Genomic DNA, 25286 nt, shown 5'->3' with positions numbered 1-25286 from the left:
CTCGAACTCACAGAGATCCGCCTGCCCCTGCCTCCCGAGTGCTGGGATTAAAGGCGTGTGCCACCATTGCCCGGCTAAGATTGCCATTTTTATTATGTTAATTCTACCTATCCAAGAGCATGGACGCTCTTCCCACTTTTTGGTTTCTTCTTCAATTTCTTTCTTCAAAGATTTAAAGTTCTTATCATACACTTGTTTGGTTAGAGTTACTCCGAATTATTTTATGCTATTTGTGGCTTTCTCTGATTTCTTCCTCAGCCCATTTATCATCTGTGTACAGAAGAGCTACTGATTTTTTTTTTGAATTAATCTTGTATCCTGCTACGTTACTGAAGGTGTTTATGAGTTGTAGTAGTTCCTTGGTAGAAATTTTGTGGTCACTTATGTAAACTATCATATATCATCAGCAAATAGTGACAGTTTGACTTCTTTTCTGAGTCATATCCCCTTGACCACCTTTTATTGTCTTTATTGCTTTAGCTAGGACCTCAAGTACTATATTGAATAGATATGGAGAGAGTGGACAACTTTGTCTTGTTCCTGATTTCAGTGAGATAGCTTTAAGTTTCTCTCCATTTAGTTTGATGTTGGCTGTTGGCTTGCTGTATGTTGCCATTATTATGTTTAGATATATTCCTATATTCCTGCTCTCTCCAACACCTTTATCATGAAGGGATGTTGTATTTTGTTGAAAGCTTTTTCAGCATCTAATGAGACGATTATATGGTTTTTTTTTATTTTTCAGTTTGTTTATATGGTGGATTACATTGACAGATTTTCATATGTTGAACCATCCCTGTATCTCTGGGATAAAGCCGACTTGGTCATGGTGGATGATTTTTCTAATATGTTCTTGGATTTAGTTTGCCAGTATTTTATTGAGTATTTTTGTATCAATGTTCATGAGTGAAATTGGTCTGTAATTCTCTTTCTTAGTAATATCTTCCTATGGTTTGGGTATCAGGGTAATTGTAGCCTCATAAAAAGAGTTTGGCATTGTTCCTTTTTTTTTTCATTGTGTGGAACAATTTGAGGGGTATTGGTATTAGTTCTTCTTTAAAAATCTTGTAGAATTCTGTGCTGAAACCATCTGGTCCTGGGCTTTTTTTGGTTGGGAGACTTTTGATGACTGTTTCTATTTCTTTAGCAGTTATAAGTCTATTTAATTTGCTTAATTGGTCTTTATTTAATTTTGGTGGTATTTATCCAGAAAATTGTCCATTTATTTTAAGTTTTCCAATTTTGTGGAGCATAGATTTTCAAAGTATGACCTGATGATTCTCTGGGTTTCCTCCATGTCTGTTGTTATGTCCCCCACTTCAGGATTTTTCAAGAAAATTGTTTTTATTTCTTTAGGCCAGGGCTTTGGTCTGTATCCATCAGCCTTTCACATTCTGGGACTATAAATATGAGTCACCATGCTTGACTAAAATGCATATTTTCAAGAAAGGAAATTTGGGTCCATGATGTTGGCAGTGTGCAAGGAAAATGAGTGGCATTTTCTGGTGGCCATCCTCCAGCATGGGGGCCAAGGACACAGGCCTGCTAGATGCTTCTGCCAACTCTTCATAAATAATTCGGTTGTAGGTTATTCCATGAGCCATATTTTGCCTATGACTGCATCATTGTCGTCACTGAACATATTCTTTTGTTTTGCCATCATTTTGCCTGGTATTGAGTAAAGGACTTATTTGCTCAGGACTCATGGGAGCACTCTTCTTCTGGCTGGGCATGTTCTTTCCTTCGGTACAGGGCTTTGGGAGAGTGACGTTCTCTTCCCACTGGCCTGCTGGTGGATCTGCGTATAGCAAGCCACAGATTATGGGCTGTCATTGGCTCTCTGGGGTGTCTGTGCACTCAACTCTGGGTGGATGTTGTTAGTATCTTCTGTCAGTCTGTAATTATGAGGGTTTTATTTTATTTTATTTTTTTAGTGAAAACTGAACCACCTATAATTTTAAGTGTGAATCCAATTTCGCGTCAGATGTTCCAGATATGGTGGAAACCCCGTGAGAAGATTCCTATCGATCCTCTAAGGTGCACCCTTAGGTTCAGGGCTGTGAACAGTGCCCACTGGGTAAGTTCCGCCATTATGGTATTTCTGCTAGAGACCCAAGGAATGACTTCACTGGCAGCTTTGCTCATCTGGAATTGTGTTTTTTACTTTTTACATGGAAAACAGGAAAAAAATAATAGTGACTATTGTACTATTCTACCTCTCCATCTTCCATTTGTGATTTTAGCTTGGAAGCATATTCTACCATATGCATTTTGTATTCTGAGCACAGTAACACCCTAAATAATTAGAAATTTGCTTTTATAGTATACCCTGGTTTGTGTACGGCAGTGTTGACCACCAGAAAATTAACCAAAATTCAAGTGTTTTTTAATTACCATTGGATTTCTTCATGGAAGTCTCATCCATCATTTCAGCCTATTTAGACTCTTTATTCTGCTACCCCAAACTTACCAATAACATTTTGCTTTCTGATGTTTAAGACCTTCAGATTTGATAACTTCTATAACTTTATCATTCATAAAAGTGGTGACTGATTCAGAGCCCTGTGGCAAGCCAGCAGACCCTCAGGGACAGTGACTCTTATTTCTTTGGTTGTCATTTATTTTTCAGACCTCTGTGATTATATCTAGTCACATGACATTCAGCCTATGTTTTAAACATGTCTAGGCAGCTGTCATGGGCCTTTTCCTACCCACAGTAAAATAGTCCATGCTGTCTCTGTTTCTGCTTAGCGTCCATTCTGTCTTTCAGAAAGAGGTCAGTTTCGAGGATCATAACAAGGTCTACAACCTCACGGGGCTTCAGGTTTTCACGGAATATGTCATAGCTCTACGATTCAGGACCAATGAGTCAAGATTTTGGAGCAACTGGAGCCAAGAAAAAAATGGAGTGACTATGGAGGAAGGCAAGCCACTCTCTGCTATTCCTCGTCTGCTTATCCTGGCTCTAGTCTTGCTGGCTTTTGACACATGCCATGCTTGGGATTCATCTTGAGAAAAGCAAGTCCTAGTGTATCTGCGGGGCCCCTCTTCATAAACACTAATAGTATCTGCTGAGCCCCTGGGAGCGAGCCGTGTTCCTCAGATGACTAGTTACTATAACAACCTATGTTCCCAGAGAAATGGGATCTTATCTGTCATACTCTTTAGGAGATTTTTTTTAAAAAAAAATATTTATTTGCTTGTTTTATGTATATGCATGCTTACCTTTATGCCAGAAGAGGACATCAGATCCCACTATAGATGATTGTGAACCACCATGTGGTTGCTGGGAATTGAACTCAAGACCTTTGGAAGCAGCCAATGCTCTTAACCACCGAGCCATCTCTCCAACCCCTCTTAGGAGATTCTTACACACTAGAAGTGATATGATTTCCTATGAAGACATCCTATGATAAGTTGAAGCTATACATCTTAAACCTTTAAAATAGTCACTAAGTATATGACTGTAGTGATAATACAAGAAAATAGGTCACATTTTTAATGACAGCAAGAGAAAGTCAGTTCACACACTGGCCGCTGGAACAACTTCTGTACTCGTGACCCAGGATTTTTTTTTCTTCCCGAGCCTGCTTAAATTTCTGTGAGACCAGCTTGGAACTATCACATATTTGCCATATTCATCCTTTTGGTTGGATTCTGGAACCCACATGATGCCTTCTGAATTTGCATTCCTCATGGGAGGGGTTCAGGCTTAGTCTGTAACCTTCTCTTCATGGATGTAGCTTCAGGCATGGGGAGCTGTGCCCGTCTCGTCTGAGATTCAATTCTTACATGCCATGCTCTGGTAATATGGGAAAGATCACAGAAAATTCAAAACCACATGCTTGGGTGATAGGACCAGGTCTAGCACATATTGATGGCTATATTAAAAAAATAAATTTTTTGATTAAAATTGTATGCGTTTGTCATATATTCTATACACATCATCTCTGAATGCCCAAGCAATACAAATAACTATAGGTATAAAAACATCACATAAAATGCATGCTAAAAAACAGCCAGCTGTGCTGAATAGTCAGGGCTGAGCTGCACTCTTCCTACAAACATCAGAATGAACCTCACGTTCATGGCCCAAACTATCCTCTTCCCAGCTACACCCTTCACCGGGCAGTTCGGTGATGAAATAGCACCTGGAGTGTGGTTGTGGCTTGTCCAAATCTCCTTGTTGTTGCCATCATTTTTCTTTCATGGTGCTATCATGGCTCATGCTAACAATTCTTTAAAAAAAAAAAAAAGCCTAGCCTGCTTCTCGGTCCAGAATGTCCTCATGTCATGTCCTCAACTTATTCTGCTGTCAGCATGACAAGTTATTATTTCTTCTGTTTATTAGTGCAGCTGGGTGTCATTTGCTGACTAAACGAGATCAACACTTACAAACCGCCCCCAGAGAACTTTGGCTCTGAGCAGAGCATTTTTTTTGGCTTTTGTTTTTCTTCATTCTTTTTCAGGATCTGAGAGGGCTAGATGACTGTATGACCTAAACTCCAGAAGTTCCTAAGTTCTTGTTTTCCAATTCATAAATCATCTAGTCCCTATTTCATAATGGAATCCTAGTTGTCTAATTCGTATCTCCCTAAACCTTATAATTATATGAAAAGTTCTAAGTCAAATTGAGGTGCTACCTTTTTCTTTTAACCTATTTATTATTAGGACTATCTATGCATTGATCTGAAAAGTTCTGTTTAAATATCTATTCATATGGTCCATATCCAGGATTTAAATCCTGGCTGTGTTACTTAAAAGCTTGTATAATTTGGCAATTCCTTCATTTCTCTATGAGGATGGTAATGTCAGATCCCCACAGTGATGGGCTGTGGGGATTATATGTGCTCATCCAGGTAAGACACTTAGTGCAGTGGTACTTGCTAGAGGTTAGCCACTGTCACTGTTGGTCATTGGTAGGTCTACTAGTAAGTGATTGATTGCAGATGGAAGGGCTAGTGTGTTAATGTACACAGGTGTCAAATTTCAGAGGACAAAGTGCGTTTCCACCCAGCTTTAGGGGACCAGGTGAATCCCAAAGGAGCATATTTTACTCTTCCTCCTTTACATTGTTATTAAGTTATCAGACGAAGAGCAGATTTATTTGGAGATGTGGTTGATTCCAGCCCTTCAGCCCCGGAATGAAGACCTTGTAGGGCATTACAAGGCTGACTCCCTCCTCTCTGCTTTGTTTGTCCCCTCTTTGCCAAGGGCAGGGTGCTCGGTGGTCCAGGGGATATCTGCTGCTACAACCCCATTCTGTCAGTTACACAGTCCTTCTTGTTCTTTCCAGTTCCGCACATCCTGGACCTGTGGAGAGTTGTGGGCCCGGCCGGTGTGGAAGGAACGAGGAAGGTGGTGCTGCTGTGGAAGGTGATCTTCCTTCACCGTACTTAACTCCCTGGTTAGAAGCCTTTGGTGGTGGCGCACACCTTTAACCCCAGCACGCAGGAGGCAGAGGCAGGTGGATCTCTGTGAGTTCAAGGCCAGCCTGGTCTACAAAGCAAGTTCCAGGATAGTCAGGGCTACAAAGAGAAACACTATCTCAAAAAACTTGAAAACAAAACAAAAAAGCCTTTAGTCTCCTCCCCTTGAAACCTCGTGATTCTCGATGTTTTACCCTAACATCCTGTCCTATAGGTCCTTGTACTGCCTCAGCTCACAGCTATGCAGGTCAGAAGCTCCCCATCAGCTACTGTGTAGAGAGCCCAAGTACACATCATAGACATGGGATACTTTCTTCAATCTGAATCATTATAATTGGGGCAATTACAAAGTGCAACTGCAGGATGCACCGTGGTCTTCCTAAGGAAGCTCCCCCAGGGCTGCCATCCCCTAGAATATAGTGCAAGATTTTGCAACCTCATCCTTACACCCAAGAAGAGCATTGACGGGGGGCAGGTCATCTGATATTGCCAACATATTTGAGACGTGTGTTCCTTTAAGTACTAAAGTAGTGTGGTGTGCAAAGGCAGAAGAGTGGTCACATGATCCTTTCTAGGATGACAACCTGGGCCTGAGGGGAAAAAAGAAGATGGTAGGCGATACAGGGAAGATGGGGAGGGAGGAACTAAGAAGAACAGAAGAGGGGAAGGGACAGAAAGGAAAACAAAGAGGTAAACAGGAAAGGAAGGGGCAGGTAGAAGACAAGCTGCAGGAAGCAGAAAAGAAAGAAAGGAGAGGTTGAAGGGAAGAAGAGATGGTGAAGAGGGAAAATGTGTTAGAGCTCGATCTAATGTGTCTCCAGGGCCACTAGGAAGTGATCCACTTGCTGAAGCTTGGCAGCTTAGAGCTTTTTAAATGGAGACATCACCCACCTGGCTGAGTGACATCCAAAACCAATTGCTGCAGGCTTGACACTGCTTTTGTCTATGTTCTTGGGACATTCTTAGGTGGCAGAGACAGGGGCATAGGAGAGCACAGCCAAAGTTGGGAAGTCATTGATCTTAACCCCAGATGCGGTAAGGTGTGGAAAGAGATGGCTCTGTTCACACTCTTGTCTTCAGGCAGGAAAGTGAGGGATGAACCTTGCGAGTTCTTAGCTATACTGTGGTAGGTAGGAGGCAAGAGGCCAGCCTGGGAAGTAAGTGACCAGGCTTCCCCACCTGCCTCCTCCTCCTTCCTAGAGGACTGTCTTCTCTATGCCTCAGTAGGAGAGGGCTTTCTAAGAATTCAACTTACTTAGCAAAGCATTCACTAAAAGACTCGAAAGTCTTGGTAGTGGTAAAGGTGGTGAGATTCTAGGATTGTCTTGAAAATCGCTGATCTGTACACACTGAAGTAGGGACTAAGATGGGCTCAGTGGTGGGGTGTTTGGCTAGCGTGGGTAAAGCTGCAGGTGGGATTTCTAGCACTGAAAATGAACAGAAAATAAAACCCAGCAAATTTTATAAGATATGAGCACCATATCAGCAAAAGCTAAAGGGGAAAGAAAGATAAGGCATTGTCTTGGGAGACAGGGGGACCATTGTCCTTAGAGGTTCTAGCTGGTCTTTCATTGCTGTGGTCAATGAAAGGGAATTCCTGGACTGTGATGATGTTGTGTCAAAGTGAATTAAAACTGTCTGACCACAGGTCCTCTCGTTCTGCTCCATGATGTTTGCAATCAGTAACGAATACGGGAAAACTTGGAATCCCTATAATTCCCGGGAAATATTCCATATGTTTACTCGCAGACAAAACATCTGGTCGGTGGCTCCAAGTTTAAGACTACAAATAGGAATCTGAGTCACAGTTTATGGGCTTGTACTTCGGGCTTCCTGCTGAGGGGACTGGCAGGAAACCCTGAGTATTTTGGCTGGATTACCTAGCTGGATGTCTGGCCCAGGCTAGCTGTCTTCCCTCTCTAGAGCGGGGAGCCGTGGGAGTAAAAGATAAAGGCACAGCTACCCATCCACCTTTGATGACTTCTGAACTTGATTTTTGGCCCTGAAGGGAAAGCCTTGACCTTTTAGCTTTTATACCTCTCCTGTGCATGACAGAACGAAGGACGCAGAAGGAAGTGGACATGGCTTGCTAGTCCCAGTTTAGACCCATGAAACTGGATTCATGTTGAGAGTTGATATGCAGGCACCATTCGGTAAATCATCTCTTCTGGCACTTGAAGGGTTAACATCACCACAGGGCAAATGTTACAACTTAGCATCTGATGGCTAACATGGCTTCTCTGCGTTTATGATTGTCCCCATGTCTTTCTCTTTCTGGTTTCGACAATCTCCTTTCTTTTCTTTGGATACAGAAGGCAAAAGGAGCCCCCATCCTGGAGAGAACACTTGGCTACAACATACAGTACTTTGCAGAAAACAGCATCAACCTCACAGAGATAAACAATGTTACCAACCAGCAGTATGAACTGCTTCTGACTGGCCAGACACACTATGTGTCTGTGACTTCTTTTAATTTTCTTGGGCAGTCTCAAGAGGCCATCCTGAGGATCCCAGCAGCTCATGAGGAGAGTAAGTACCCCTTCCTCAAGCGTCTAGTTCCATCTGGTTGAAGAAAGAGCAGTCCATGTCCTCGGGATAGTTGTTCCTCCTGAATCAAATAGAAGGGTTGGAACAAGGGCTCTTTAGGTTGTTGTGGGGGAACAGGACCTGCTGATAACCAGTAAGACTTTTCACCCCAAGATACAGTTCCTTCAGAGCAAAGCTTGGGCTGCGTATTTAGAGCCTGAATCACACAGCACAGTCAGCGCCTGGAAGCTCTGCACGCTACTTTTGTTGGTTCTGGTCCAAGTGGCTGGGTGATGGGCTGAGCCACAGAAAAGAAAACAGTCGTGTTTGAGGCCTATGTCCTCAATGACTGTGTGCTCTCCTGAACCCTCTTCTTCCCAGACGGCTCTGTCCCATGGTTTAGTGCTCACTCTCCTGTTTTTTCTCTTTCCCCTTCTACTTGACGGACCAGCTAGGAAAACTGCTTATATGTATATATAAACTTGCCAGTTAGTTGTTGGTTAAATTCTTTTGAGACAAGATCTCACTCTGTAGCTGGCCTCTAACTTACAGACCATTCTGCTTCAGCCTCATGAGGGATGGTATTGCTGACACTAGCCACCATGTCTGGCAGTTACACTGTTGCTGAAGTAGTTCTGAGCATTTTACCAAACCCAGGCAAAGCAGCAAAGCCTTATTTTCTATGTCTTGGAATAAAAAGCCTGGGTGGATTGTGTGTGAGGGAGTGAGCGCTGTACTGCATGTTTGCATGTGTGTGTGTGTGTGTGTGTGTGTGTGTGTGTGTGTGTATGTGTGTGTATGTGTGTGTGTGTGTATGTGTGTGCGAGCGAGCGTGAGTGAACGAGCAAACACCGCTGTGGAGGCCAGAGGTCGACACCTTCCTCCTCTCTCCCCACCACTGTTTGGAACATGATCCCTCACCTAGTGACCTGACAGGAAACTCCCTCCAGGCTTCCTCCCATGCTGCGACTGCAGACATGCTCTGCCAGGCCTGGCTTTTAAGTGGGTCCTCAGGGCCCAAACCCAGCCCCTCATGCTTGTCTAGAAAACACCTACTGAGCTTTCTCCTCAGCCTCCTCATTTTGGGATTGGTATTTCAACCTTTCCCTCCTCCTCAGGTTTCTAAGTACAATCTCTCTTTCTCTTCCTCTCTCTCTCTTTCCCTCCCTCTCTTCTTCCCTCCCCTTCTCCCTCCCTCCCAACATTTTCTCTTTCAAGAGAATACATATCCCACGAGGGCAGTAAATCTTTTAAAATAATATTTTTATTAATTCTTGAGAATGTCATATATGTATTTTGACCACATTCGTCTCCTTCTCCTACCTCCTCCTAGATCCACCCTCTTCCCCAGCCTCCTCACCCCCCCCATTAGACTTTTCTTCTTCTGTTTCTCCCTCCCCCCATGAGCCCAATTTGTGTTGCCCCACTACTCTTGAGAGTGGACCCGGAGGGCAGGGTTTTGTCTGTTTATTTGCCAGGTGTTGTTTGTTTGTTTCTTTTTTAAAAATATAATTTCTGACACACCAAACAACATAGCAGCTGACATTTGTACAACTCAGCCTGGCTCAGACATTTGTACAACTAGCTCTAGACTTCTCTGCCTTCCCTTCCCTCTTCTCTTCTTAAACCCTCTTCTGCCTTCATTTCAGGATTCTGGGAAACTCATATTTTTGTGTTTTGAGTCAGTGTTTAATGGTATTGAGGCATGGTTTCTCTTTGTAACAGCACTAGCTATCCTGGTACTCCCTCTGTAGACCAGGCTGGTCTCGAACTCTGAGATCCCTCAGCCTCTGTCTGCTGAGTGCTGGGATTTAAGATCTGCACCACCATGCCAAGCTGGTCCTTAACACCTTTGTCCCAGTGTCTAGGATTCTAGTGGTATTTTCAACAAATGATACGTGATTAGAATATGTGTTTTTTTTAAATGGAGGTACTGGCGGTTCCCACCGTGGCTCCATCATGGGAAGCAATAGAGAACAGGGGATGGATACATTGTCCTTGGAGTTCAGCAGCCCTGGGTTTTTTTGCTCTTCCACAAGGCACCATTCCATTGGGAAAGCTAGCTAACCTCTTTAGGATGGGTGTAACCTGGAACGCTTTCATAATGCAACCACATCACAAACTTTTGCGAGGAGGGAGTGAGATCCTCTCTGGAAATGTTGTCCCGCGCAGATCACTACCACCTTTGTTTTGAGGCAGGGTCTCATGTAACTGGGTTTTCCTCAGTCCACAAAGCAGCAGATGACCTTGAGTTTGTAACTCCAGTATTCCTTCTTCCCAAGTGTACTACCAAGCCAGGTACATGCTCTGCCGAGGATTGAACCAGGGTCTCAAGCACTCTACCAGTTGAGTTCATCTCTGGTCTCATTGTTGTTGTTCTCTCTTGTCTGCGTGTCTCTGTCTCATTTCCTCCCTCTGCAGCACTGGGGTGCAATACAGCGAAGCTGTCTACCACTGATATCTCTACCCACTACCATCGTTCTTAAGAAATACATTTCTGCTAGATATGGGTTGTCAACTTAAAAATACTATAAAATGCACTTTAGCTAAAGTTATGCTAAATTCACTGAGGGCTTTTATTTTTTTAATTTTTGTATTGAAGCTATTGCCTATAATGGTCCTAGACAAAGTATTGGTAATCCGGCTTGGTACACTTTTATTTTCTTCAAACAAAGGTTTTGAAATATTGCCAATATGCATTTTTACATGTGCTCTGTGGCCTCTTTGTACAACCGTTGTGTTCTAGGTGGCTGTGTTATGTAGCCTGTGAACACTAAAATGCTTACGGTCTGGCTCTTACAGAGGAAGTTTGCAGAATGTTGTCATAGACAACTAGGAAAACATAAGTCATCCTTTTCCAGTATCGGTGACCACTGACAACAGCAGCTATTTGGTGCAGAACCCATGTGTGTCAAAGGCTTTATCCGTGCATGATAATGGAGACACAGGAAAAGATAATGTCCGTTATACCTCTGACTGCTCTTTTCAGTGTTTATCATAATTTATCACAGAAAACTAAGACTCTACAAAATTCTGTTTAATAAAATAAAATCAGCTGGGAGTTAGGTAATAATATTTTTGACACTTAGCTATCATTGCATTAATATGATCAGTGCATGTTGTGTATTAGGCTGTGTCAGGTGTTGTGGTAAGATGGCACAGGCTATCTCAGCTGTGAAATGCCCCATGATGCAGATGCTGTTAGATCTGTCTTCCACATGATGAAAAGATCCGGGACAGTTTTGCAGTTTGTGCACGATTTTCCCAGTGTGATTCCAGCCTGTCTCCATGAACTAAACTGCTGAAATTCGTATTCATAAGGTGACTTTGGGATTCTGGTCACAGATGCTATACAAGCCAAGATGGTTATGTGCCTCTGTGGGCCCCATGTTCTCATCTTTAGAATAAAGGTTTGGCAGAGATAACCCTTCAGGGTCCCTCTACTTGAACTTCCTGAATTTTATGTGTCTTTGGTCATGGTCAGCAGTGGTCTGGTACAGGATGTGGAAAAGATAAGCCACTTGTGGTGAGTTAGCCTGCGGGACAGTGGCGACAGCATCATGGAGAGTTGGTGATGAGTCTCAGCTGGCAAAGGGGAAGTGGTCCTGAGAATGGTATTTACTAGATCCAGGGTGATCTGTCGTAAGACGCCAATGATGCTCGAAGTCTAACCTCTTCCCTGCTTTCGGGGCTAATCTTGTTTTCCTCTTCCTCTTGAGAATGTTTTATATAGGGAGCGGGTTCCTCTTGAGGAACGGATGGAGCCAGCAATTAGTCTTTATTCTGCAGGGTGATTTAGAAACTTGTCTCTTAGTGCTCCTTATTGAGGCCAGGCCTCCCCTCTTGCATGACTGACTCATAGTTTCTGGACTCCTTTCCAACCTCCTCATGATCTTCTCCTAGCCTCATACCTGGCATGGTAGACCTAGCTCTCCTGCTCTTTCTGGGCTCCAGGATTGGTGGGCAGGAAGAGTGTGAGGTTTGGAAGCCATGCTCATTCATCTGCAGGGCAGGATTCCTTGCCAAGGCATTTGTTCTGAAAGTGCCTCCAGGAGACCAGAGGAGGAAGTGGAAGACATAGGCAGGCAGGGAGGAGGCTATTTAAACCAAGGTACCACCTTATTATCCTACTGCCAACTGGGCAGCTTAAAACAACAGGAACACATTCGTTAGGGAGGCTAGAAGTATAAAAAGCAAGTTGTGGACTGGACCATGCTCCCCCCAGCCAGAGTCCCTAGATGAGGACTCTCCTTAATCCTTCCATGCTTCTTGGGGCCCTTGGCTCTGCTTGGGGCAGCTCCAATAGCTCCTATTTCCCTTCCTCCTTCTCTTTCTTTTCCTTCTTTCTTTCCTTCCTTTCCTTTCCTTTTCTATTAAATGTGCTTCTGTGCATGTTAATTTGTATACATGTGTGGAGGCCAGAGACAGACATCAGTTGTCTTCTTTAATAGCTCTCTACTTTATTTTTTATTTTCTAATTTTTTGTCTAATTGGTGTTTGACTTGCATGTCTTTGTGAGGGGATCAGATCCACTGGAACTTGAGTACAGACAGTTGTGAGCTGCCAGATGGGTGCTGGGTATTGAACCCAGGTCCTCTGGAAGAATAGCCATTGCTCTTAACCACTGAGCCATCTCTCCAGCCCCAATCTCTCCACTTTATTTTTTAAGATCCCGTGTGTGTGTGTGTATGTGTGTGTGTGTGTGTGTGTGTGTGTGTGTGTGTGTGTGTGTGTGTTTGGAGACAGGGTCTCTCTGTGTCACCCTAGCTATATTGAAACTTGTTATGGAGGCAAACTGGCCTTGAAGAAGATCCTCATGCCTCCAGCTCCAAAGTGCTGGGATTAAAGTCATGCACCACCACTTCCTCCTAGATGTACTATTTTTAATCATGTGTATATGTGTGTGCCTGTATGTAAGTGTGTGCATGTGAGTGTAGGTGCCCCGGGAGACCATAGGCATTGGATCCCCCTGAGCTGACAGCACTTGTGAACATCCAATGTGGGTGCTGGGAACCCAGTTCTAGCCTTCTGCAAGAACAAGTTCTCTTTACTGCTAGGTCATCCCAGCAATAAAGAGACACAGTTCAATCACTGATCCCGGAGGTTACCAGCTTAGGTAGACCAGCTAACTGAGTAGTTTCAGGGATTCTCCTGTCTCTGTCTCCCCAGTCTGATGAACTCAGTGTTTTACGTGGGTGTTGGAGATCAAATTCAGTTCCTTGTGCTTATGTCTTAAGCATTTTACTGACTGAGCCATCTTCCTGGCCTTGCCCTCCCTAATCATCTCTTTCTCATAAGGACATCAGTTATGCTGAATGCAGGGCCCCCATCCACACCACATCTACGGTGGCCCCATCTTCTCATAAGGTCGTTTTCTATAGCGCTGGGGATATCATTTTGGAGGATATTCATCGACTCATAAGAGATGTGCGCAGGGGGAGGCAGGGGAGGTAGGGGGAGGGAGGAGGAGGCAGGGGAGAAGAGTCAGGAGTCCTGCAGAAGAGGGGCAATGATGTCAGTCGGGGCTTCGCACTTCTCTCCCAGGCTCTGCCTCTGCCTCATCGTCACATCTTTAATCCTTCCTTTTCCCAGAGCCACCTTTTCAAGTGGACAAATTACCTGGCTTACATGCAGGAGTAATAATTGGAATCTCAAGTCCAGAGCCAGTTTGGGAACCCATGAGCTTTTAGAGATGAGACTAGGTTCCCACTCCTGCTGGGAGAGGTTTTGACTGGCAGAGAAGGCATGGGACATATGTCCCTTCGGGTTCTAGCTCACTAGTGAGGTCTGTTTCTGGAAAGCAGTTTGGGGGGCGGTAAGAGAAGATTAAGAAGTCGTTTCATGATCAGAGATATTTGGTAAAGAAAAGGGAAAAGGATGTGAATAAAGTGGCAAGAGATGATACAGTGGAGATCTTACCGTCTGGCAATGAGGGTTGCTGGTGGGGCTGGTACATCTGGGCCAAGTGCAGCAGCTGGGAATTTGTCCTTTCCTCTCTCTTCAGCCATCCAGTGCATCAGAGACATGCAGGCCCACCTTGCTGAGCCTCTGCTGGTGGTGGAGTGGGAGAGCTCCATTCCTGAGGTGGACTCTTGGATGGTGGAGTGGCTCCCAGAAATGGCAGAGTCAGAGTTCTCTGCCCTTTCCTGGGAGTCCGTGTCTCACGTCACAAACTGGACCATCGAGCAAGGTAGCTGGCATAGACCCTGCAGGCTCCCTTGATGTGGGATTTGGTTTCATTGAAATCAACTTTTGAATTATCTTTAAAGCTGTAACGTGAGGGACAGCACTGGAGAAGTTTAGTAATTGTCACGGTTCTCAATATGTCCCGGGTGAAGCTGGCACAGAAAGCCTGTCCCCAGGTGGGGGAAGTAAACACAACCTTCTCCATACATGTCAATAGAGACACAGGGAATAATGGTGCTTACTAGATATCCTGTCAGGGCTAATCATAATTTAACATAGAAAAGGGAGTCTTTTAAAACTAATATTTTAATTGACTCTGATAATTTCATGTGAACACACAATGCATCTTGCCCATGTCTATGCTAATTCCTCCCTCTGACTTCTCCCATTTTCTCCATACCCCTCACAACCTTCTGTTCCTCCCTTTTTTCCTTTTATTTTTTAATGACCCACTGAATCTAATTAGTGCTGCCTGTATAGGCATAGGTGTGTGGCCATCCACTGGATAGTAGTTGACCTGCCGCAGAGTGGGGTACACACGCTTAAGAGAGATGACTCTCCCCTCACTATCCATCATCAACTGTCCATAATCGTGCCTCAGCTGGGGTGGGGCTCATGAGCACCTGCCCACTTCATGCTGGAATGTTGACTGGTTTGAACATGTGCACAGTGACCACAGCTGCTGTGAGCTCAACAATGTAGTGCACCTGCCACGACCCCAAAACCCACAATCTTCACCTTTACCTGAAGAGAGTCCCAGTTATCCTGGGGTGACACCAGACTTTGGGTACCATTTGTCCTACCTCTGAGCTCCATTCTGCCTCAGTGCCCCATTTAAGAGTTAGGCCCCTTCCTCAGTGACAGACAGAGTAAACAGACTTTATTTCAAGAAAGTCCATTCCCCATGTAAGACGTAAGTTAGCTTCGCCTGGGATGTCTCAGCACTCTGGCTGTGTCCGGGTACTTCATGGCATCTATATTAAGAACACGCTAGCCAGGTATGGTGGCATGTATTTATAGCCCTGGCCCTCTGGAGGAGGCTGGGTAGAGTGGAGGATCTTGAGTTTAAGACTATCCTGGGCTATATCATGAGACTTTGTCTCCAAAACAAACCAAAAGCCATATAAAGTAACACAGGCAGATAGAGGAGCTAGAATTCAGGGTATTTTCGTATATACTGTTGTCAGAAGGGTTACATTTTATTCAGCATGTGCCCAAATCATATGTTACAATCAGCAATGGAGGAGGAAGGACTGGCTTCTCTCCCTGTTCATGGGGCTGTAATTAGACCTGTCCTCAGTTTAGTTCTGGGAGTGAGACCACTTTACAACAGAAGAGATGGTAGAGACCATCTTACCTAGAAACAGAATGTCTTCTGCGGGGCGTAGTCCTTTGTTCCCTCTATTCTCCATTATGTGTACTTATGCAGTTTTTTTCTCTCTCTCCCTCCCCCTTACCTCAAGATAAATTAAAGCCTTTCTTGTGCTATAATATATCAGTGTATCCAGTGCTGGGACAAGAAGTGGGCCAGCCATGCACCATCCAAGCTTACGCCAAAGAAGGAGGTACGTGTAGCTCAACCTTGGCGGGGGCCCACTTTGGTGAATTCAGATGCTGGGTTGTCATCAGGTCCAATTCTACCACAGCTTAATCTTCCCTTTCAAATGTGTTTGGCACACCTGGGCCCCAGGTACAGAGTGACTAGATTTCAAAGGTGGGCAGATAGAAATAAAGAGTTCAACAGACCCGGTCACTTCCCACTTTACAAAGGGGAAATCGAGGTTCACAGAGGCGAAACTCCTTGCCTGACGGCACAACACAGCAGCAACTAGCGCTGGAACCAAAGTTAACGTTAATTAAGATCAATCCAGGAAGCCCATCAAGTTCATCAGATACTCGTTGAAAGTAATTCTCTGTAAGTGTGTGCACGTTGAAAGTGATTCTCTGTGAGTGTGTGCATACTGGCCATGTATGTTTTGGTGCACATGTGTGGAGGCCAGATGTCAAATCTCGCTTGTCATTTCTCAGAAGCCATCCACCTTCTTGATTTTTTGAGACTGTTTCCCTGAGACCTGGGACTTCCCCTTCAGTCTAGGCTGGCTTGCCAGCAATCTGATCTGCCTGTCTCTATCGCTTCAGCTCCGATATTACAAGCCAGGTCACCATGCCAGCTTTTTACATGGAACTTAGGTTTGCATGGCAAACGCTTTAGCACCTGGGCTGCTGCTGCTGTCTTGCAGCCTCCAGGATGACTTTTAAGAAGCAATGAGCATGGGCTTTCCTGCACATTACTCGGACTGTATTTCATCTTTTTGAAAGTTAGCATCTTCTAGCTTCAACGCTGGAAACTGTCTCCTGGTGTACACAGTTCGGCCAGGGAGGTTAGCCTTCAGCTGATCATAGCTGTGCTTTACATATAGAAATGAAAGCTGGGTGATCATTGGAATGGGGGACCTATAAGAAAGCACATTTTCTTGGTGCTTCGAAATTCCTTGTGGTCATATATAATAGGCCTGACTGAAAACAAAACAAACAACCTGTACAAACTAGTTGATGCATCCACCTTATTTCACCCCCAGCATTTCAGGTCTTACTTGAACAATGGTAGCAACTCTGGGGTAGGGGCGGATCTTCCTGGGTGGGGTTCAACCTTCGTGTTTTTTTTTTTTTTCATCTCCCTGTCCTCTGAAGTTCCATCCGAAGGTCCTAGGACCAGGGTGGAGAACATCGGTCTGAAGACAGCCACAGTCGTGTGGGAAGAGATTCCCAAGAATAGAAGAATGGGATTTATCAATAACTACACCATATTTTGCCAAGCTGAAGGTGAAGAAGAATTCTGTAAGTGTTCTCAAGCTGAGCAAACTCAGTCGGCCCCTCTCCCCAGATGATGTGACTTAGACCTGACACAGGGAGGGACGTCCAGGGCTATGATCTGCACCTTACACAAATACCTAGCCTTTCTGTACCTCTCTGCATGTAGAGTCAAGAGCACCACCTCATGAAATAGTTGAAAGAGTTTAAAGAAGAATGTAGGCAAGCCCCCTAAAGAGGAATGGGGGGCGCTGAAGTGATTTTTCAGTCACGGAATGGCTTGACCCACCCCCTCAGACTCCAATGACCATTATTCCTATTGGGATCCGCCCAGCTTAAGGAGTGGGTTCATGTGCGGGGGACAGACTTTGTCTGGTGGCACTGCCTGGCTGCAGAGCTCTACCGCCCACTACCCTGGGTGCTTCATTTTAAGTCCACAGTATCTTCTGGTACCGTAAACTCTGGGCTATGTTTGGATTCTCATTTAGGTTAAATTTGATTTTGTTATGGTAGGGTATGCATAATGTAAAAATTAGCACTAAACATTTTTAGATCTTAAGAACGTTTATCGTATTGTGTAGCCATCACCTTTCCCGGTTTCTTCTCCCTATGAGAGCTCTGTATTCTTTAATCAGTGGCTCCCATTCCCCTCCCCCCACAGCCTCTGGAAACTACCAGACTGTCTACTCATTGCCTGCCCAGATTATTTCAAAGATGTAATCGGGGTTGAGGGGGCAGCTCGGAGTCCTAGCAAGCACTTACCTAGCATGCACGAGGCTCTGAGTTCACTGCAAAATAAGATAAATAAATCTTACAGTGTGTATCTCATTTAGAAAACTATTTTTCTCTAGTCACTAAGGAGATGGAGCAGTCCTCTGTGTAGGCATTGGCTGCTTGTCCATCTTCTTCAGAGAAATATCCTCTTAACTTCTTCACCCATTTTAACATTGGGTTGTCTTTGTGGTTTTGAGTTATGAGTTCTTTATATTGTGGGTACAAGCGCCTTATTAAATATATAACTTACAAATATTTTCTTAATTTTGTAGATAGTTATTTCAGACTTACACTGTCTTTTGATGGACAAAGGCATCTTAATTTTAATGAAGTTCAGATTACTATTGTTTTATATAGTTGCTCATGCTTTGGGTATCATATTTTTAAAAACCATTCACAATTTAAAGTTGTGACTTATTTATTTTGGCTTTTGAAGAGTTTTATACTTTTGGCTCTTATATTTGGGTCTTTGTTCCATCTCGATACACTTGAATTAAGCAAAAGTTGAGAGAGGGCTGGCTAGAATTTCAGGCCAGGGCTCTGAGGGTCAGCACTAATGCGCACTTTCAGTTTGGCTTGCTGAACTGTTCAGCTTCTGTCTCCCCCTCCAGCCACGACAGTTAACTCACAAGTCCTGCAGTATGACCTGGAGTCTTTGACACGAAGGACCTCTTATACCGTATGGGTTGTGGCCAACACTGGAGCTGGGGGAACCACTGGGAAAACAATAAACTTCAGGACCTCATCAATCAGTGAGTACCAGCTTCAGGCCTCCGCGTGGAGTTTCCATTGGGTGGGAGATGCCATTTGGCAAGAGCCGGAAAGCCAGCAGAATGCAGCAGAGCATGAAGCCTTGTGCTCTCTCTGGGTCGGCCACCTCCCTGAAAGATGAACACCAAGGAGCTGCAGAGGAGCAGGCGCACTGAGGGCTGAGTAAGACAGACTGCTCACTTTGCTTCTCCTTCCTGATAGGCAGCCCCCCAATAGCCTTTGGGAAAGCAATCAACTTCAGCCTCAGCCATGAGTAGTTCCAGGGCAGGGTGTCATCCCACCTCACACTCGCTAGTTCCTAAATGTCAGGGGTTGTGCAACAGAACCTCGGAAAAAAAAAACTGGCCGATCAGAGGTCACCGGTAAACAGGAAGAGACTCAGTGTCACCATCGGTGGGGTTTTTGAGCAAAAAGATGTGTGTGTGTGTGTGTGTGTGTGTGTGTGTGTGTGTGTGTGTTCAGCTTACCAGCTTTTACATTGAAAACACGGAGAGCAAGAAGACCTTGATAGATTAACAAGCATGTAAAATGTAGTGGTTCATATGGTTGTTGGCTAAGGGAGATATGTAGTAGGAAGGCAGTGGATGTGTTCTAGATGAAGGAAAAAGAAGGGGAAAGCCTGCTTTACAGAGCGTGTTCCAGGATGGCCGGGGCTACACAGGAGGACCCTGTTTCAGAAAACTGGAAAAACAAAACACACATGACACTGTTAGGTTTTGCAATAACTAGTACAAGCCAAAAAAAAGAGTCTTCTCGTGCATCTCAAAATCCTTTTGTGATTCATACTCCAAAAGAATAAAACAGACTGTGCCTCTGGGAACCACGAGCAGAGCATCTGCCTTTGCACAGAAAGCATGTTCTCCTCCATGGACTAGCAATGTCATCTTGGCATTCTCTTTGATGCTGCCTTTGAAAAATTCTTTTTAAAAAAATCATGCTTTGCTTTCAGAGCACTGGATACAAGTTGGGCAGCTCGTGGTATTTTTCTCTCAGGATCAAGCTGAGAACAAGATACTGTGTCGGAGCCCAGGATTTCCCTCTTTGGTTGTAGATTAGATTACAGACCACTCAACTTCCGTTCACCCCACCTTTTTTTTTTCTTTTGAAAATGTGTGTAGCTGAGTGAACTTACGTGGACCACATACAGAAGAGGGTTCGCATCACCCGGAACTGGAGTTATAGGCAGTTGTGAGCACCCATATGGGTGTTGAGAGCTGGACCTGGGTCTCCTGCAAGAGCAGCTAGTGTTCTTACCTGTCTCTCAGCCCTCTACAAGACACTCAGACACAGCGGTCAGTTTCAAGTTCTAGATTCCCTGTAGAAAACCCACCGGTCACTGCCCGCCCCTTGCCTCCTTTCACTCCCTGCCTCTGTTTTTCTCACTTGCTCCTTCTCCAAGGCTTGTGCATCTCCTGGAGTGGTGCAGGCCATCTCTTTCTCGTGAGCATACCTAACCATGGTGCTATATGCCAGCCTCGGCCCGCAAGAGGTAGAGGCAGGAACATGGGAGGTGTGAGGCTAGATCAGTCTACACGGTGAGTTCAGGCCAGTGTGGGCTACACAACGAGGCAGACACTATCTAAAAAATTAAATAAATGATACATAAATGCAAAATTAGGTTGTTAACCTCCCTCCACCTTACCCTTTATTCTGTTTTAGATTCTGTAGAAGAACAAAATGGATATGGTTTATGTAGGTGGAGTCTAGGTTTTCCAACAGTGGTCATCAGCATGCTGTCAAAACAGAGACCCTGGGAGCCACTCAGTTTTAGAATAAGATCTGGGTTAATGATACAGTCCCTGTCTAACGCTGGAGGCCTGGAAGCTCTCTGGAGAGTTGTTAGCGTGAGTCCATGTCCAAATGCTAGCTAAGCTGAAGTATGAAATCCATGGGTAATGCCTCTAGCAATCAACATTCAGGCTTAGGAAGAAGGTAACTTGCGCTTGCTGACTGGCTTTCTCTTTTTCCACTTTTATCCTATTCGGGTCCCTGAATGTTGGTACTGCTGATATTCATGGTGGGTCTTCCCCTAAGCTGCTCTCCAGTTCAGTCCTCTGAACACGCCCTCACAGAGACACAGAAGCACGCTTTTACTGTTCTGTAGGCATCCCTCCATCCAGGCAAATCAATAGTTAGATTAAGTGTCAGAGTTTTACTGTGTGTGTCTCTACCCCAGTATATAAGAACCAGTGAGTAAGGATCTGGTATTTCTTGTTTTCTTATTTGTTTCATTTCTCAGAATGATGTCTGGCCAATAGCTATGCTCAGTAAGTCCTGACTGAATGAATGAATTTGGAAGATGACCCTGGTGAACACATCTGTCAGTATATAATGTATAATGTTTGAAGATGTCATGACGAAGCCTGTTGTTCTGTATAAGTGATATATACTAATACAAAAGAAAAATATCAACATTTATCATATCACATGGGGGAAAGACAGCTAGATGGGGAACCCAAATTCCAATGGTTTTAATAGAAAGAAATTGAATTCAAGTAGAAGAAAACTAATGAGAGATGTTGCTGAGGCTTAAAGAAAAAGTTATTTGATTTTTGTCAATGAATCGGGGAACTATATTGACAATGGTATTTTGTTCTCTTCGTTGCAAAGGTGTCTTTGAAATTATCCTCCTGACATCTCTGGTTGGAGGAGGCCTTCTCCTCCTTAGCATCTTCACGGTGACGTCTGGTCTCAAAAAGCCAAAGTGAGTTTCTAATCGAAAGTGATTATCTTTAAAATGAACAGCAGAGGGGCTGGAGAGATGGCTCAGCGGTTAAGAGCACTGACTGTTCTTCCAGAGGACCCAGGTTCAATTCCCAGCACCCACACGGCAGCTCACAACTGCATTTCCACGAGATCTGACACCTTCACACCAATGCGCATAAAATAAAGTTAAATAAATCATTAAAAATTTAAAATAAAATAAAATAAAATGAGCAGCAGAAAGCAGTGGAAGGCGCCGTGGCCCTGGTATCAGAGGGCGTTCCTTCCTGAGGGGGTGGAATTCATTCATTCCTTTGGCTCATCTTTGTGGAAATGATTAAAGGCCACACCCTTGGACTCATCAGAACTCTAACAAACAAGAAGACATATTTGTACAGGTCTGTACACCAAGTCTAGATTCCTCTGAGACCAAGGGGTACCAGCTGCCCCATAGGCTCTTTCTGTCAGTGTCTGTTTATCACCTGACGCTCGGCTGGCGAGGAGACTGAGCCCTGGGATCAGGGTGTTAGCCAGCTGGGTGGGAAAAGAGACCTGTTCTTTGTGGTGCAGAGTTGGAAGGCTGGCTGCAGGTACGTTTGTCCTGCTTGCTCTTGCCAGTGTGGGGGAAACGTTTGTCTTTAGCATCTTGTATTACTCCGTGCAGTGAGCCTTATGCTGCCCCAGTTTCTCCTTGGTAGAACCCTCTACATTGGCCCTTGAGCTTCCTCTGCCCAGCAGCTGTGACTCATTCGTGAATAAGCACACACGTCAACGTCAATTACCAATAGTGTGGTGCAGCCAAGTCACAGCCCAGGTTTTTGTACACCGTGCTCTTGAGTAACCAGCTTTAATCTTGGCACTTGTCAAAATCAGGTCCTACCCCAAGGGCGTCTGACTCAGAGTTCTGGGATAAAATTAGGAATCTGGATTTTGATTACTTGGTGATACTGGTGCTGAAGTTGGGAACATGCTTTGGGGACCACTATGTAGAAGCGTGGATGGTTAGTATATTAACTGCTCCCAAGAATATATTTACCAAGAGTGGCTGTAATTCAGTTTCCATCATCAGGACAGGGGTAGGGATGCAGGGGTGATGGAGAAAGGAAGGTAAGGACATAATTACATGGGGGAAGCATGCATCTCCTGTGGTATCCCATAGACAACTGCTTCATATTTCCTGCCAGGCTAGAGTGTGGAAGTTTACACTTATTGAATTCAGCTACCTTCTGTCTTTCCTTTTCTATTGCTAAGATAAGACACTGTACCAAGGCAGCTTATAAACTTTTTATTTGAGACTTCCAGTTTCAGAGGGTTAGAGTCCATGGTGGTTACAGTAGGGAGGGTGGCAGGAGGCCGAATGGGCTCTGGAGCAGGATTTGAGAGCTCACATCTCGAGACACAGCCATATGAAACCTCAAGGCCTGCCCCCAGTGACACACCTCCTCTTACAAGGTCACAGTTCTACCAACTGGGGTCCAGGTATTTGAACATATGAGCCTGTGGGGGACATTCTAATTCAAATAACAATGCTCTTCTTGAACAGGGAGTCACACAGTTGCCTTTAGAAAGCCTTGCCCTTAGCTTAGCCACGCACTACACATGGACCATGCCTTGAGCTTACCTCCTCTTCTAAAATCTCATCTTTTAATAGCCGGTTGACTCGTCTGTGTTGTCCTGATGTTCCCAACCCTGCTGAAAGTAGTTTAGCCACATGGATCGGAGATGATTTCAAGGTACACTCTGCTGGGTTTTGTCTAGGAAACTGTAGGCTGGCTGCGGGAGGTGGAGCGGGTGGATGGGCGTGGGAGAGGCTTTCCTCAGGGTTCATCCATTGAGAAAGAACTGAAGTCTGAAAGACCCAGGAAAGAGCTGAAAGGGAAGCTGGAATCAGCCTTCCAGCCATGACTTTCGCCCTGCCCTTGGGGCTAGAGGAAAGAGCATCGCCAGGGCCTGAAGTGTTCCCAACATAAAACTAATCCTGAAGGATGCCACAGAGAAGGGACTGTGTTAACAGACTTGGCTCTGTGATGGGGAGCAAGAGGCCTGACTGTCAACTCTATGGTCATTTAAAAAGCAATCAAGAGCAAATTAATCTGGAGGCCATTCAGAGATATAGGATGCTGGGGAAAATGGTAACCCAAGGGCATCTTTCCATTGGAGAGAGAGTCAAAAATTATTTAATTGGCAGTAGTGTTTCCTGATATATTTTTCCAAGTAGAAATCCTCCTTTTAAGTATGTTTTTAAATAGAAAACTTGAAAAATGCCTAAGTTATGATTTCCCCCTTAAGAGTAAATCAGCTCAGTGAACCATAGCTCTTAAATCCTTATTATTGAATGTTCTTTCATAAGTTTTCCTTGATGTAAGAATTTAAAATGTTAGTCTTTTTTTTTCAATTCAGAATTTATTTTTCTAAAGGGGCATTTTTGTAATGAACTGTTTCTGTTCCCTCCTTTTCTTGTGTTTTATGTTGGCCTCTTTGTTTTCCTGTTTATTAAGTCAATGAAATGTACTCTGCAGAGTGTGCAGGTCAGGCCTCTACAGCATGCACTGGTTAATTCTCAACTGCCTGCCAAGGCACGGGCCAGCAGGAGACAAAGATGGCAGAGCCCTGCCCTGTTGTCGGGTGGCCTTAGATTTCCTGGTGGTGCCTACCTTTATGGTTTTCCCCTAAGGGTTCTCATCTCACCTGGAGCTTTGCAGATATGCTGTGGAAGAGAGACTTGAACTCTCTAGAGGGAGTGTGGGCCCTGGGGTGCTGCTCCTCAGCTCCTGAGGAAGTGGCGGGTCACCATCTGGACCAGTGAGAGATGTGGGGGGCTGTACATGGGGGCAGGGAGTCTGTGTCCCAAATCTAATGATTCAGCTCTGCCATTTGTACCCCTCACATGACTCCAGGGTGTCTGCCCCTTTTCTTTCTGTAGAGGAAGTCCAGTCTGAAGGAGTCTGACAACCCTGGGAGCACAGAAGACAGGATCCTAAAACCATGCTCTATCCCCGCTGACCTCATTGACAAGTTGGTGGTAAACTTTGAAAACTTTCTGGAAGTCCTTTCCGCAGAGGAAGCTAGGAAAGGTCAGGAGAGCATTCTGGGAGGAGAGGCGAATGAGTATGTGACCTCTCCGTCGAGGCCTGACTGTCCCCCGGGGGGAAGCTTTAAGAGGCCCCCCGGAAACACCCATACCCAGTGTTTGGGAACGACAGAAGAGACATACACAGAATTCACTGAGCAACTTCTGTCTTCCGGTCAGAGTCCAGGACCAGAGCCTCTCAGTGAGGAGCGACCTCCGAATCCCTATCTGAAAAATTCAGTGACCACCAGGGAGTTTCTTGTGCATGGAAATATCCCAGAGCACACCAAGAGAGAAATCTAAGCGCCGAGGAGGAGTGAGCCCTTGCAGACTGCGTGGGTCCCTTCCCTAGCAAAGACACCGAGACTTCCAGAAGTCTTCTTTGGCCCCTCCCCATTCGTTTTGCTGCTAAGTCTCTTGGAACATGGTGACACAGATGTCAACTTGTTCTAAGAAGAAGGAAGCGCTTTACAAAGAAAATCAAGTCACTTTCTTCCAAGTACTCTCACCCAGCCCCTTTGAGATGATGACTTCGAGAGAAGGACCCAGTTTCAGATCCTAAAGGACGAAGTTACCCCGGCCATTGCTGAAGCTGCCCTCAGGGCTTCAGGATGGTTGTTTGGTTGGTACTCGATTCCTGTGGGAACCTGATCTTTACCCTTCCTCACCCTGTTCCTGAACAAGATTTCTCTCTTTGGTGCAGAGGCCAGGAAGTGGAGTGGCTTCCTAACGGTTTGCCAGGCTCCTTAGCCCTTGCTCCATCTCAAGGGTCTTCCTCATGCCCTTCCTGGGACTCTTCACCACCAATTTATATTTAGTTTTTTATTTTTGCAACACTCGGGGTTGAACTCAGCGGGGTCTTGTTTATGTTAGGCAAGTGTTCTCCACATCCCATCTGCCCCAGGTTTATTACACACCGACAGCTACTAAATCGGGAAATGGGAGACGCTCCAGAAAGACACTGGCCTGGACCGTGGGCTAGGCAGCAGGTATGCCCACGCTGTTGGCCATTTCTC

At 44.9% G+C, this 25286-nt stretch overlaps 1 protein-coding gene across 1 annotated transcript in view; it reads left to right on the top strand.

Annotated features, from left to right (window-relative positions):
- Il31ra (interleukin 31 receptor A) overlaps positions 1–24573 on the top strand; it is a 32814-nt gene extending 8241 nt beyond the window's left edge. Inside the window, exons 4-14 of the mRNA XM_005356800.1 lie at positions 1935–2077; positions 2771–2924; positions 5297–5376; positions 7742–7958; positions 13960–14145; positions 15605–15706; positions 16833–16979; positions 18338–18478; positions 21108–21201; positions 22852–22933; positions 24124–24573. Of these exons, the coding sequence (XP_005356857.1) occupies positions 1935–2077; positions 2771–2924; positions 5297–5376; positions 7742–7958; positions 13960–14145; positions 15605–15706; positions 16833–16979; positions 18338–18478; positions 21108–21201; positions 22852–22933; positions 24124–24573 (1796 nt within the window). The remainder of the gene's footprint in view (positions 1–1934; positions 2078–2770; positions 2925–5296; positions 5377–7741; positions 7959–13959; positions 14146–15604; positions 15707–16832; positions 16980–18337; positions 18479–21107; positions 21202–22851; positions 22934–24123) is intronic.
- The last annotated feature ends 713 nt before the right edge of the window (positions 24574–25286 follow it).

The sequence above is a fragment of the Microtus ochrogaster genome, chromosome 19 (genome assembly GCF_000317375.1).
Source record: "Microtus ochrogaster isolate Prairie Vole_2 chromosome 19, MicOch1.0, whole genome shotgun sequence".
In the NCBI taxonomy this organism is placed as follows: Eukaryota; Metazoa; Chordata; class Mammalia; order Rodentia; family Cricetidae; genus Microtus; species Microtus ochrogaster.
The sequence above is the reverse complement of the archived record's forward strand: the minus strand, read 5'-3'. Positions and strand labels throughout refer to the sequence as shown.